Here is a 15,103-nt window from a genome sequence, read left to right on the forward strand (position 1 = left end):
CGTTAACTGCGGCTTGAAAGCGCCCCCGCCAGGCTATAGGCCCATTCTCCTTGTAAACAAAAAATAAATCCGATTATAAGCTCCCCGGATGTAAGCCGCCCTGTAGCTTGTATTGAAATGAACTCGATTTATGATGACGTTCTGAGCCTAATTAAAAACCAGCTAAAAGCAAAACGTATTTTGTTCAGCACTGAAAGAGCTTGTTTCGAAGCGCTGTTTTAGTCCGGTTATAAGCCCCCTCGGATATAAGTCCCTCTGTTTATTGTATAAGCCCTCCTTTACCCCTTACGGAGGTGAATATAAGCCTAGGTATTATAACCGACGGTTTACGGTAGCTGTCTCCTGAGTGAGAGTAGTCGGAGGGACGCTTATTTGAAGGAAAGCGCTAATTCGAGCATTTTCGAGTATTGCACATCCATATACTAAATCTATAAAGAGGCAGATTTTAAATAATTGTTTCTCTTGCAAATATCTAAATGCAATAATTAGTATCTTTATACATTGTACTCACTATCTGTCTTCTCATTGGCTAAGAGCTTACAGCGAATTTTGGACATCAAGGTCTCGAGAAGTGTTATCAGCCTTGGCTTTCGGCTCGGCTGGTAACACTTAGCCCGACATTGATTATTCCGGATATCACAAAAACCTCATCCAATAATCGTTTAGAATCCCTAATATGCGTGCAGTTCCACAGTTGGTTCGGTTCCTTTCATAATGTGTCTGCATAAATCATGGTGGCCATCTAATGACGTCTTAAGGTAGAGTAACTGAAATATACTATGGCAAAGAAAACTCGTCAAAATTCGAAACTGATTTTTCACTGTTAATGTGACTACAACTCGTTCAATTTGTCAATAGTCATGGGTCTAGATGGAACCATGTGTTGTTGTCGTGTATGTAAATCAGTGGAGTGTTAGTACAAGCAAATCAGGCGTATCGCAAATAAAAAAAAACGAACTAATTATGCTGAAAGTGGGAAGTTTTTGAAAGTTTTGTTTTGATTTATATCCGACATCAACACAGGTTTAATCAACAACAACAGTTACACAGATGGCCGCTGTAATGTGGATTACGAGAATGGCTACTCGAAAAACGCTTCTCCGCTTTCGGGGAAAAATACTTAATCAAAGAACACTACCTGATGCATTTAGAGAGTCGAGAGTAAGTAAATCATCGATGTTGTTGCGTGGCTATATTTTTTTCGGGATATAATTACTTTCAATTGTCATTGCAGTTGCATTCAGTATTTTCTGGAGAGACACCTAAACATGAATTTAAAGACAAGCCGAAATTTCCTGGGGCTGCGAATGCGTTTTATACCGAGAAAATGGACTTTATTAATCCCGATGACGATGTAATTATCCCGGTGTATCAAGTTATGGATCTTAATGGAAACAACTTTGATGAATCACAAAATCCCAAGGTATCATAAATAATTAGTTATAAGTAGTTGCATTCAGTATTTTCTGGAGAGACACCTTAACATGAATTTGAAGACAAGCCGAAATTTCCTGGGGCTGTGAATGCGTTTTACACCGAGAAAATGGACTTTATTAATCCCGATGACGTTGTAATTATCCCGGTGTATCGAGTTATGAATCTTAATGGAAACATCTTTGAAGAATCACAAAATCCAAAGGTATCATAAATAATTTTAATAAAGTCGCCTAGAATGTAGTATGGCTATTTCTTTTCAACCTCTGTAACTGTAGCTAATTTTCCGATGAAATTTAAATGTAACTATTCCAAACATTTTGATAGCTGTAGCGGCCAACACAATAAGCGGTTTAAAGAAAAGGTTACCAGGGGGCGAAGCTGCTTATGCGCAGGTATGACCTAAGAAATGTGGAAAAGTTGAAAAAAAAAGTAACCATAATCTCGGTCAACATTTGTTGAAACATTCTCGAAAAAAACAACAAACACAAAGTCTTTGTACTATCGCGAATACACATTTTGCTTGCAGCTCCTTCACTCAACATTGGTTTCACGGGTTTGCTTCAATTTTTGGATCACTGTTTCTCTGCATGATTGATTTTGTTGCGCATTAAAAGAAAAATTTTTTTTCGCTGAAAATCCTTGATGGATTAAAGAAAGCAGCTCTTTATCAACACTACTGTATGGTCTTATACTTGAAAGAAGAATTAAGAGAAGCTGCATTTTAGTTTAAAATTTAGTTGTAGGGCTCAAGCAAACTATCTATAAACAAGTTGGGACGCGCCCGGCGAGGTAAGAAAAACTCTGGTCTATTTTAAACCGCGAAAGGCGAATTGTTTCATTCCACTTTATATTTCGAGAACGGACCTAAGAGGCAAGGGTTTCATTTCTCGTTGCAATTCACCCGGGCCACGTGACCCGAAAAGCATAAACCGCGAGCAGAATAATGAGTCCTATGGAATAGGCAAGTCGTTATCATCATCCTTCGACTGCCTTCGAGATAGACCTCACATGCATCTCGCCACATTATCTTAATTCTTCCAAGTTTTTAAAAATACGAGCCGTTATCCGTTTTTATTGTGTCGGCACATGAAAGGAGTCTACTTTCTCTACTTGGGCATGTTAGTCTCAGGGAAGAACGTCAATAGCAAGTCTATGGCTCGAAGTTAAATTTAAAGACATCCTTTTTAGGTAGAGGACAACACACTGAACCCCCCATGGACTACCCTAAAAGAAACTACGCAGCTGAAGTTTAGTGATTAGGGTTAGGAAACTGAGTGCCTCATGTTCCATTAAGGGTCCTTATACTGGGAAAACTGACCTGAAACTTGATTCACTCAGTTTCCTAACCCTAATCACTAAACTTCAACAGCGTGGCCGATTTTAGGGTAGTCTATATGGGTAGTCGATGGGGGTAGTCCTTGGACTGGGGGGTTAGTGTTTTGTCCACCACCTCCTTTTTCGCATTACAGACGAACTTTGCCGTTTGCCGTTTCAGATTTTAGACAACGGGCAGGTGATCCTGACAACAGTATTTGTGGTTGCGCAAAAGTAGTTTGGACTGTGACATGAGAATAGTAAACAAGGGGCGGTTGTCATGATCAGATTTACACGATTAACATTATCTCTTTATTGATTATCATTGATAAGTATTATTCATTTTCGTGTTTCCCTAGCTGAAAATGGAAACAGTACAAGATATGTACAGAAAGATGACCCTTTTCAATACAATGGAGCGTATCCTATTTCAGGCACAGCGACAAGTATGTTTAATCCATCTATTTCAAGAGAAAACGTTTTATATACTAGAGGTAATCATTTTTTACTGATCTCCGTTCGTCACTTACTGAAAAATTACGGAAACGAAAATCGAGTCGAAAGGAGTCCAGTTTCCCGGCTGAGGTGCTCCTGATAAAATTAATAGGGGCGGCTAATTTGCAGTCGCCCGTGATAGCTCGAAACTTTCTGCCTCAGTGCCACAGGATGCGCCCTGACGAACGCAATAATCTCTACGCGATTGGATTCCTTTCAAAATAACATTAGCAGAAACTAGAACAGAAAATTGTACCGCCTTCCGGTTAGCTCAATTGGTGAAGTGCCAGTCTGCTCAGCAAGAGGCCACCCGTGAGCTTAAACCCTAGCCTGAGAAAACAGCCGACAGTTTGCCACGTCACCACTGATTTCCCTGCGAAATGACGTCTGAAAAACGAGCGCAGAAATTCCATACTGATGACGCGTCACTACCCAGATCTGGGTAGTGATTCTTATTGGTTGAAGCAAATTTCCCACGCGTTACGTACCAATCAGAAGTACTACTCAGATCTGGGTAGTGACGTGTCATCAGTATGGCGGAATTTCTGCGCTTGTTTCTCAGACGTCATTTCGGCGGGGAAAGCAGTCGTGGCGTCGTAAAATGTCGGGTGTTCTCTTAGGCTACTCAAACCCCTGCTGGACCATCAATCAAGATCTTTAATATAGAGAGATTTAGCCAAGGCTAAAAGCGAAGCTCTTGAGGGATCTTTTTAGAAATGTCTTTCTCAAGTAATTTAATTTTTGCCGTCATCAGAAAGCAAACTGAGTTCCACATTTAAAACAGTGGACCGGACCGGGCGATAAATTGAAAACCAATAACTGGTCAGCGGATAACTTTAAAAAAATAGGTCGCCTTAATGAGTTGTATCTCTGAACCCGCGATCAGCCATGTGACACTGGTCAGTAGATAACTTTTTTGACAGCTGTCAATTGACCATAACATAGATGTCTAATACCACGTTAAACAAAAATAGCATATGCCTAGGACTGCTAGCAAGAGCGCGCGAGAGCTCCGCTAAGACTAGTGAGATCATGATTAAAGCTTTTTCTCAGTTCAGATGATGGTGTCATTGGGCGGTGAAGTTAAACCGTTGGCCTTATCTCCTTCATCCTCCATCCTCAAAAAGAGTAGGAGACTTAGGCCTCGGTATCATGGTCTATCTGACTTGTACCGTCATCGGTCTGTGTAGGCAAGGTGAGATTAACATGGACTTAAGCGGCTGCAAAGTGCGTCTATACACGCTGACGTCCAATCTCACTGCTCTGTTTCCCACGCTATTCAGCCACCGGCTGGAAAGAAAGGAAACTGACTGGCACAATTTCCATTTTCATTTCACAGGGGCGGATATCATTTTACTTAACTAACTATGGTGAAGAAGCTACTCACTTTGGTAGTGCTGCTGCTCTGTTGCCTGAAGATGTAATATTCGCCCAGTACCGTGAGGCTGGTGTGCTGATGTCAAGAGGCTTCACCATAGACGATTTCATGAGTCAGTGCTTTGCTAATCAGAATGACAATGGGAAAGGACGACAAATGCCAGTTCATTATGGTTCTAAAGATCTTAACTTTGTCACTATTTCATCCCCCCTTGCTACGCAGATGCCACAAGGTTAGTTTGTGGTTAGTAAAAGTTATGTTAAGGCTATCCTTGAATTTCAAACATCCGTTTGTAAACTAGCAACAGTATGGTGCTAGTTAGTTTTAAGAGACCTGAAATTGAATGAGATTAGGCTTTGAAAGGCAGCCCCTAAAATGAGATCCACTTTTACTTATTAAGTAATAACATGTTTTGTGTCATAAGGCATGACAAAACTTATAATACGAGGCAAATAGCAGTGCCGGATCCAGACCTTGAGATAAGGGGGTGGGAGGCCGGTCATCTAGACCCTTAGATAAGGGGGGCGGTGGGCCCGGTCTCCAAAAAAATTTTTTTCTGCCCTTCGGGCCTCAGTTTGGTCTAATAATAAGGAGGAGGCGTGCTCCCCCCCCCCCCCCCCACCCCACCGCTGGATCCGCCACTGAATAATACAGTTTATCTCTGCCATCTCCCTGATCGCCCCGTGTAAGGCAGTCCAAGACAAACTTGAATTGACTGGATTTTGGATTCCACACGCTGTGGATTCCGGATTCATTGTCAATGGAACTTGGGTTCCGGACTCCAATTGTTAGCAGAATTCCAGATTCTTAAGCTGAATTGCGGATTCCAAAGTCCAGGATTTCGGATTCCACTTGCAAACATTTCTCGGATTCCAGAATCCGGATTACTTTAAAAGGGAAGACTCTGGCAATATTTTTCTGTTTCAGCATGTGGGTATGCCTATGCAATGAAAAGAGCACGCACTGGAAATTGTGTCATCTGTTATTTTGGTGAAGGAACTGCAAGCGAAGGAGATGCCCATGCAGCATTCAATTTTGCTGCAACTCTGGAAGCACCTCTTGTTTTCTTCTGGTGAGGTTCAACATAACGATAATCAAAAAGCTTACACATAATTGACTTTGTAGTTGAAATTATATTCTTAATATGGAATATGCAGTTTTGTAGTGAGAGGCGCGTGTCACCGATTGGATCCTCAGTTGGTTAAGGACGAGTGGTTTAAAGGGTCCGGGTTCGATTATCGGCCGAACAGACACTCAGGGTCTTAACTGAAATAATTGATGAAAAATGTGCAGCCCGACTCTACGAAATGCAGATAGGTTGACATATGAAAGGACTAAAACTGTAGGCTCCCTATTAAATCACCCTCAGTGATTTGGCCCAGTTGTGGGACGTAAAATAACCCACGAAGCTGTTCGAAAAGAGAACAGGACGCATACTCCGGTAGGGACCCGCCTTTTATGGCAACATGCCCAGAAAAAGAAAAACAAAATTAAAATACTTGAATGAATAACGTTCAGTGATTGCTAAAAGATTCGTAGTCCCGATTTCAAAGACCCTGCGGCTTTCCGGCCGGTTTAGCAATAATGATTCAAAAGATTAAAATGGAGCGTGACTTGCTTTGATTTACCTTAGTTTTCGTTTCTGTCAACATCTCAAAGATGTTCGCGCAAACGGTAGCCTAGTTTTCTGTCTGTTTTCAGAATTTAGGTCTTTTTAAACGGTAACATTTTATTAGCCTTCAAATATAGCTGTCTCTCGTGGCAATCCGTCGCTGGGAAACGTTGTTACGCCGCAAAATGTAACATTAACGCGAAATGTAACAACTTTTGACGCGAAATGTAACATTAACCGGAAATATAATAACTTTTGACGCAAAATGAAACAACTTTTTAACGCAAAATGAAACAATATTTTTAACGCGAAATGTAACAAGCAAAATGTCACAGCCTTGAAATAACTGAGAGACTTGGACATGAGCCTTGTAGATAAAGTGTAAATTGTCTGGTGTTTACAAAAACAGTTTATTTATTAAGTTTTTTTTATAATGTCAAAGAAACTTACAAAAGGTCGTAAAACAGGTGATTAAGTTACAAGTCATGTATAACCTTGGAAAAGCAGTATGGACAATAACAACAAAGCTAACTTATTAAACGTAACGTATGGAAAATATCCCAAGCTGTGCGAAAAGAATATGACTAGAAATGTGAACAATAACACCCTAGGAAACACGCACAAATCAGCAATTGAAATGCAAGTTAAAAGTAAAAGTTAAGAAAGGAAATCTTTCAAAAGAAAATTTTGAACATATTCAATAAGATAGATATGAATTTCTCATTATTTACCGGACTTCCAGTAAATGTGAGAAATTTCATACCAACCCAGTCCTCCATTTAACACTGTTGATCATCTCACGCAGTCGGATGACTGCTCCGCTACACTTTCCTTTTAGGGAAAAGGGGAGGAGGTGGGTAAAAAAAGACAGCGTCGGATAAAAACATCAAGCGTCTTCACTCGACGAAAGTGTGAAAAGAATGATCAGTAATCGATACTCGCCTCGATTTCATACAGGCTCAACTCCCTAGAGGGAGTATACTAAAAATATACCAAACGCCAACTTTCTTTTCAGCGTCACACAAATATACAGAAAGATAAACTAAACAACAATTCGTTCGACTGTTTCGGGATTTAGTTACTATTATCGAAAAACGTTTTGTAAGTTTATTTGACATTATAAGAAAACTATAAATAAATTGTTTTTATAAGCACCAGACAGTTGACACTTTATCTACAAGGCTCATGTCCAAGTCTCTTAGTTATTTCAAGGCTGTAACATTTTGCTTGTTACATTTCGTGTTAAAAATATTGTTTCTTTTCGCGTTAAAAAGTTGTTACATTTTGCGTCAAAAGTTGTTTCATTTCGGGTTAATGTTACATTTCGCGTCAAAAGTTGTTACATTTCGCGTTAATGTTACATTTTGCGTCAATTGTTACATTTTGCGGCGTAACAAACGTCCCTGGGGTAAAGGGGAGCGATGAGGGTAGAAAATTGATCTGCAACCTTTAAATTTCAGCCACGCGAAGTTCTCAACTTCCTTGACAAAGTAATGGGCTAATAGCACCTAACATTTACCTTGTCAAGCTGAAAAGACTGAAAATGTCAATTATCAGTCTCACCTCGGAGTTCAATATGTTAAAATACTTCGGTCTTTTGTGATAAAATGTTGCTGAGAATATACACCCCAAGTGGGATGTTCTTTATTGAGCAGCTTTTTTCTCTGTATCAATAGTCGTAACAATGGCTATGCAATATCTACTCCTACGGATGAGCAATACAGAGGAGACGGAATAGGTTAGTGAACCTTACGCTACAAGTAAAAAAGTAAAAAAGTAAAAGGTCATTGTAGGATTTTTGAACGATCGTGTTGTGCAAATTTGTGGGTCGAAATCTTAGGCCAGAATTTTAGGTGTCTGTCCTCTTGGACTGTTGAATCTAATGACAATTGTCCGTTTAATACAGGACTGTAACAACAGACATGACCACTGCATCCACTCTTAGTACAGATTTCCCCTTTATAAAGGTTTCATTTACAGTTAATAAGGGAAGTAAATCTGGAGACTTCCGCTACTATCCGCTCAATAGAGGGTGTTTGCTTAATACAGGTTTCACTGTGTTGACATTGAGATAGTAAAAATTTCAAGAAAATTTCCAAATTTCATCTTGTATAATGATGAGAACAATCCTGTGAAAAAGGTTTAATTTGAATGGTCACATCAGAGGATTTCATCTCCACAGACTCAAACGTCAAAACCAACCTTACAAGACTCCATCATTCATGCTAGGAGTGAAGGGCCAGAGTAATTTAAAAGATTGCGCCAATCATCACATTCCAGTGTTTCATGAGCTATGAAGTGTATTAGTCTGCAGGATAAGCATATTGTATTCTTTATTTTAAGCTGGGCGTGGCAGGGGCTATGGCATGATGACAATTCGTGTGGATGGCAATGATGTCTTTGCAGTTTATAACGTCACCAAAGCAGCACGTGACATTGCAGTAAAACAACAAAGGCCTGTTTTGATTGAAGCCATGACTTACAGGTAAGACAGGAACTGATTAGTATCACAAACAATGGCGGACATTTCACTTGTTTCAAGAGAAAGAACTAGGCGAAATTATAGCTAAAAAAATGGCAAGAACAGCAAGAACACAACTCGAAGGGCGACATCTGCTATTTGGAGAATATTTGCGGAGCTGAACAACCCTAAACGAGCACTATCGAAGGTGAACTTAACATCGATGGAGGTAAGCATGTTTTAGCTTTGTTTTTACACCAGGAATTATTTTGAATGAATAATAAAACAATTATTGAATTCAGCTTTCGTATCATATGAAGAATTATGGAGATCTCGGAGGCCTACGGCCTCGACGGATAACACCCTCCTCGATCTCCATAATTCTTCATAAGATACTCAGCCTCATTCATTAATTGTTAATTAAACTGCTTAAAATAAATTATGTATGTATGCATCGAATATCGTGCCGGAGCCGTTGGCCGAGAGGGTTTGGTGTACTAAAATTCCAGTCCTCACTCCTAAATATTTACTTCCGTCTTAGTGGGTTCCAGGTATCGCTAATTCTTATTTACTCCGGCGACGGGCCGAATAGGCGTTCACATTACACCAAAGTATGACACACATGAAACCCATCCACCATGTGACGCGCCACTTTCGAGATCGGCTTGGCGCAGCTTCGCGCCGTCACACAAATCGCGTCGCCACAACCGTTCTTGAGTGTGAACGGAAGCCCTATCTGCTATGATTTTCGTGAGTATAGTGTTCGGTATATCTGGGCTTCTAAGGATAAAGCAAATACTATTTAGTGCGTCCCTTCGGGATGATTCGGAGCAAGGTCAGCGATCCGAAGTCACTGGGAACATGGTTTATCAAAGGCTCCGATGGAGCTACTCTGGGTAAAGATTCATCGGCTCCTAGTTGATGAAGCACGATCCGGGTGATCTAGGATAAATAATCATGAGCAAGATCACACTCTTCAAGCAACACACATATTGTTCTATCCTTTTATAGTCCGATATTTTTGCTTCTTTTTTATATTGTAGATTTCAATTCAATTTTATTTTTGTAGCATATTATAGTTTTTCTTTTTTTTATATTGTAGTTTTTAACAGGTGAAGAGCCACTAGGTGGATACACTATTAATAAACCATTATTATTATTATTATTATTATTATTATTATTATTATTATTATTATTATTATTATTATTATAGTGTACCTTAGGTGCAGATTGATCCCTTAGGTACGGTGGCTAGAAACATCCACTGGCTTTGTGTTGGCTGTTAAATCGTGTTGTTCAACTTTCTAATAACCGAGAAACGCTTGGTTTTTCGTGGTTTGATTATGACTCTATTAAGTTGTATTCGAGGCAGAAAACTCCGCATTACATGCGGTGGAGTTTCAATGGACCGAAATGTATAAGCCAATCTCATCTCTCAAACCTTGCCTAGTCTTGCCTAGTCCCTGTACCGCGTCTTCCCAGGCCTTGTCTGTCAAGGCATTTCGGTAGCGTATCCGAGAAAACTCGCTCGGACCACGTCACCCGAATTGCAAAGGCCGCGAGGCTAGTGAGGCCTAGAGACTAGGCTAGCTCAAACGCACAGTAAACAGTCCAACACATCTCTTAAGGGTACGCTCCATCACTTCCAACCAACCTTGATCCAGTTCTAGGTCATTCTTGGTCACATATATACAATGACGCCAAACCATAGCTGACTTATAAGACAAGTTTAAGTCGTTCTTTAAACTTAAAAATGTCTAAACTACTTATGCTGAATTTAAAATTAGCAGTAGCTGGCTCGCCTTATTCATATGACAAGTAGAAAAAAAGGGATTAACCAGTCCACCCTATACTGCTTTTGTTGGCTTATAACAACAGGAGTAATCGGTTCGCGCTATACTACCTACATTGAATATAACATCGGAGGTAAATGGCTCGCACTAACTACTTATGTTGAATATGAAATCTGGAGTAAATGATTCGCACTATACTACTGTGTCGACTTAGAGAAAGACGGTAGTTACCGCCGGCTTGTGCTATACTCGTCATGTCGGATTTTAAAAACAGGAGTAAACGGTTCGCGATATACTACTTATGTTAAATCAAAAATCAAGAGTAAACTACGTACGTCGATTAAGAAAACAATGCGAGTGACCGCCTGCTTGCTCTAAATCAATGTCGGCTTACAACACATGGGTAATATTTTCCAGGTATACTACTTTGTCGGTTTCCCAATTAAAATTATTCAAAATCCCTTCTCCAGGACTGGGGATCACAGCACTATGGCGAGTGATGATAAAGCAATGCACCGCTCATCAAAGGAGGTCGATTACTGGCAAAAAGAGCTCAGTCCGATCGTGAGGCTTAGGTAAGTAAACAAAAGGTTATCAAAGTTCCTGGCGTCAAAACTGTATTGTGTACTTTCTTAGATTTCTAACCAACACAACATTTTGGGCTGAGGAGTTTTCGGTCATTCTCATGAAAGATCATGAGCACGCCAACCTAGTAATTTAAGAAGCGGTCATATTTCAAAGTACCAGAAATTGTATTTATAATATTAATAATAATAGTAATAATACTTTAATTATCCTCTTCCCTTGTGGGGCTTTTAAGGAATAATGAAACAAATAATTTGAATTAAACATAACATGGTTAAAAATCCCAACCAGTAGGAGGCAAAGCAGTCAGGGCTTGAACTCGGGGATTCCGAATTACAAGTCCAGCGACCTAACTACTCGACCATGCCACCCCCTAAACTTATATGGTGAAACCAGGGTAAAAATGACCTGAAATAAGAGAGGCTCGCTCTTGGCAAAATTTTCCTCGCCTTGTAGGCCACAATTTCGTCTTACCAAAAGGCCCCCTGGGCTCCTCCTCGTGATCAGCCATTGCCCCATTAGGGGTCACCTGTCTTAATTTAGGGGTGGGGGTTACCATTTCCAACTTTCCAGCATGTTCATTTTCAAATAGTCTTCACCTCTGTAACTGTAAAACGTTCTCTTTGTCCAGAGGTACCACAACAGTTCACAAAGTACATTTTGGATATCTTAATGGACAGTAATTTCGTTTGTTTGGCACAAGTAGAGGTAGAAAACTTTTTGAGTTTAATTCGTTTTTTGACTGATCCTTTCTCCTATCATCGTTGTTTCTTCTTGAATTTACTTCAACGCTGCTCAATCCTGGTCTATTAAGATATCAGCCTGCCATTTTCAAAGAGTAATCGCTTGATATAGCACTGACAGGATATAGCTATCAGGATTTCTCGGGTCCATAACAAATGACAAAGCTCAAATATTATTTCATTTACTACTAGACGATACATGGAGAACAAAAACTGGTGGAACAATGAAGTGGAAGAGGAGTGGAAGCGAGATTCTCTTCAACAAGTCATGCAAGCACTCGCAAGAGCTGATAAAGCATTAAAACCGCCTGTGAAAGACATGTTTACTGATGTGTATGACAAACCACCCCCTCGCTTGCAAAAACAACATCAGGAATGCATGAACCATATCGCAAAATACCCGCATGAATATCCCACTGAGCTATATCTGCAAGATGACTAGATAACCATAGGCCATTTAGGAGACCGGTCAGCGAATTTGAGAGATTGCAAGGGGGATAATCCGAACGCGTAACGGTTCGTACATTAGCATATAGTCCAGGGGTAAACTCCCACAGTAGGACCACAAGTTTACTAGTTTCTGTAACTATTCCGTGCTACCCTCTTTAAATAAAGTGTATTATTATTATCATTATTATTATTATTATTATTATTATTATTAAAATTTGAAATTCACGTGCTCTAGACTGGAAATGCATCTGAAACTAAGTATCCTTTAATAATATGGATACCCCAAATTTTCAGTTATTATAAATTATTGCTCTTTAGTCCCTTCGATTGGAAATTAAAAGGTAAACTGCTAAAATTGATCTGTTTTCAAACTATTTACAATGGAATAAATCATACTGAACGACGTCCATGGTTTTAAAATAGCTGCACCTATCATCTAAGCTGCTTTCCAACTGTCCAAAAACGTTTTCTGGACATTTTCAGTGTTCCACTGAGTCTTTATGGGAGCCCTGTGGGAGACCTTTTGCCGGTTTCTGGTGGATTTTTTTAATTTTTTTATCTTTGAAATCATAGCTCTTGAATTCTTTCATGTATTTATAGGATTTATCAGCATTGGAAGCATCGAAAAATATGTAACTGATGTTATATTTATGTAACAAAACATGAATGGGACCATTTCAAATAAAACGGATGAAATAAATTGGTCTCCTCCATGAAAAAAAAAATCCTTCTCCTCACTCCCCAGCCCTTGCTGTAGTCCCTGCATTTCTGAGCCTAAAACACCTTCACTTCCAGATTGAGGCCAAATTCAATTCCTTTCATACAAAAATAATTTCCTTTTATTTTAATTTTCTCTGGATGTTATTGTTGCAATCCAAAGCGTCAAGCATACAGGACCAACCAGGGTAAAATTAATTAACAAGAAATCGAATGACCTAAAAAGTAAATTGGAGTCATATCCTGTGAATCTTCAAAATCCTGAAATAGAATGCACAAAGTAAAATCTAGATGTTAAATGCGTGCGTCTTTACTTGCAAATATAAGCTCGTTATCTTTGCGCCCTTGCCTTAATGATACAGAGCTGTCTCGCAGGCTTCGTCAAAGATGGCGGACTGGCATTTAACAGGTCACGAGCAATGTAGAATGGGATGGGTACCAGACTAACGAGCGGGGTTCTTTTTTTCACCCTTACCCTCGTAAATTCAAAAAGAGACTTTGGGCAGCTCAGGAATGGTCCAATGAAATTTGTCCAACTGTCAAGCGAGCGTGGAATGATCAGGTTCACTTAGGACGGTGGTCATGCCTTAAGACTTGATCACAATCAACATTTTACGAGGACAAAGTTAAAACAAGAGGATGGCTAAGTCTCGAGATATTCCTTTCATAACTTAACATCTTGCTTACTTGTCTTTAGTAGGTTTATTAGGGTCGGAAAAATTTGACTATAATATTTTAATAATAATTTACCAATTTATATAGCGCGTATTTACATATGCTGATCAATAGCGCTTTACAATCATATGTTAAAGAGAAAACGAAATACATTACCGTGAGAGTAAAATAACCTAAGTTACAAACTATAAAAATCCTTCTTAAAAAGATAGGTTTTAAGTCGAGATTTGAAACTGAAACTTTGAAAGTGATGTTGCTTGACGAAGCTTCACAGGTAGGCCATTCCAGAGTTTCGGAGCTCGTAAGCATCTTTCCCTTGGGATGGTCCGATAAGAGCTTACCAGTAGACCTAAGATTATATAATAAATTCGACTTTTTATACCTATAAGATCGCTAAGATAAGTTGGCGCTAGGCCATAAATACATTTGAAAGTCAAAAGTAAAATCTTATAGTCAATACACAAAGAAACCGGCAGCCAGTGCAGCTCATAAAGCGCCGGTGTAATGTGAGAAAACTTTCCGATGCCAAGAATTGCTGCTGCATTTTGTACACGCTGTAATTTAGCGATCTACGCCTTTGGTAAGCCAAACAATAAACCATTACAATAGTCAAGACGGCTGGTTATAAAAGCATGAACCAAAGTAATTAAAGAATCTCTCGACAAAAAAAAAAAAAAAAAAAAAAAAAAAAAGAATCTCTCGACAGGTATTTCTTAATACGTCTCAAGTTATTTAAATGTTTAAATGCCGCATTACAAGCCTTGTTTATATGATCCGTCATACTTAAGTTGCTGTCAAACCTCGATAAAAGGTTTTTAACACATGGGCTTGGACTGATACGATTATTGCCCACAGTAATGGAACGCGAATCTAGTTTATCAAGCTGTTGTCGTGTGCCAAGCAACAAAAACTCCGTTTTATCATCATTGATCATCGACCGATCTTGAATCATCCATTTCCTCACCGCGTCAATACACTTTTCCATTGCTTGTATAGCATCAGCTTGAGCAGTGTTGCCGAGTGGTTTAAAACTCAGAAACAGCTGCGTATCATCTGCGAAACAGTGAGCATCGGGAAGATAAGTTTCCACGATCTTAAACAACTTGGACGCACATATTATGAATAGCAGAGGCCCTAAACATGAGCCTTGGGGTACCCCGCAGTTCAAGTCAAAAGGACGAGAAAGAACTCCATGTACAGAAACATCAGACAAGTACGATCTAAACCAATTCAGAGCAGTCCCGCGCATGCCAACCTCGTCAGATAGCCTCTCTAAAAGTATTCGATGATCAACAGTGTCAAAGACGGTACTGAGATCCAATAAAATTAACATTTACGCAATAGAAAACGTTTTCCGTGTTTGCATAGCCACGAGAGGGGTTGGGAGAATTCGAGACAGTTATGCAAACCCGAGACGAAGTCGAGGATTTGCATAACCGTCGA

The 15,103-nt window shown here is 39.6% G+C and overlaps 1 protein-coding gene across 1 annotated transcript; it reads left to right on the forward strand.

The window, feature by feature from the left end:
- Positions 1 to 980: 980 nt before the first annotated feature.
- Positions 981 to 12,736, forward strand: LOC140942819 (2-oxoisovalerate dehydrogenase subunit alpha, mitochondrial-like). Its single transcript, XM_073391825.1, has 9 exons — positions 981 to 1,161; positions 1,235 to 1,423; positions 3,111 to 3,197; positions 4,586 to 4,856; positions 5,552 to 5,696; positions 7,913 to 7,974; positions 8,580 to 8,721; positions 10,961 to 11,065; positions 12,011 to 12,736. Exons 1-9 carry the CDS (start codon positions 1,051 to 1,053, stop codon positions 12,258 to 12,260), a joined length of 1,362 nt encoding a protein of 453 aa, XP_073247926.1. The 5' UTR covers positions 981 to 1,050; the 3' UTR covers positions 12,261 to 12,736.
- Positions 12,737 to 15,103: the final 2,367 nt, after the last annotated feature.

The sequence above is a fragment of the Porites lutea genome, chromosome 7, assembly GCF_958299795.1.
Source record: "Porites lutea chromosome 7, jaPorLute2.1, whole genome shotgun sequence".
Lineage (NCBI taxonomy): Eukaryota > Metazoa > Cnidaria > Anthozoa > Scleractinia > Poritidae > Porites > Porites lutea.

Bases quoted from the DNA above. Each gene is read 5' to 3' on its own strand.
- LOC140942819 (XM_073391825.1), top strand. From the start codon at position 1,051: ATGGCCGCTGTAATGTGGATTACGAGAATGGCTACTCGAAAAACGCTT. The intron at 3,198-4,585 runs GTATGTTTAATC...TTCATTTCACAG, and splicing joins TATTTCAGGCACAGCGACAA to GGGCGGATATCATTTTACTT. The intron at 8,722-10,960 runs GTAAGACAGGAA...TCCCTTCTCCAG, and splicing joins ATTGAAGCCATGACTTACAG to GACTGGGGATCACAGCACTA.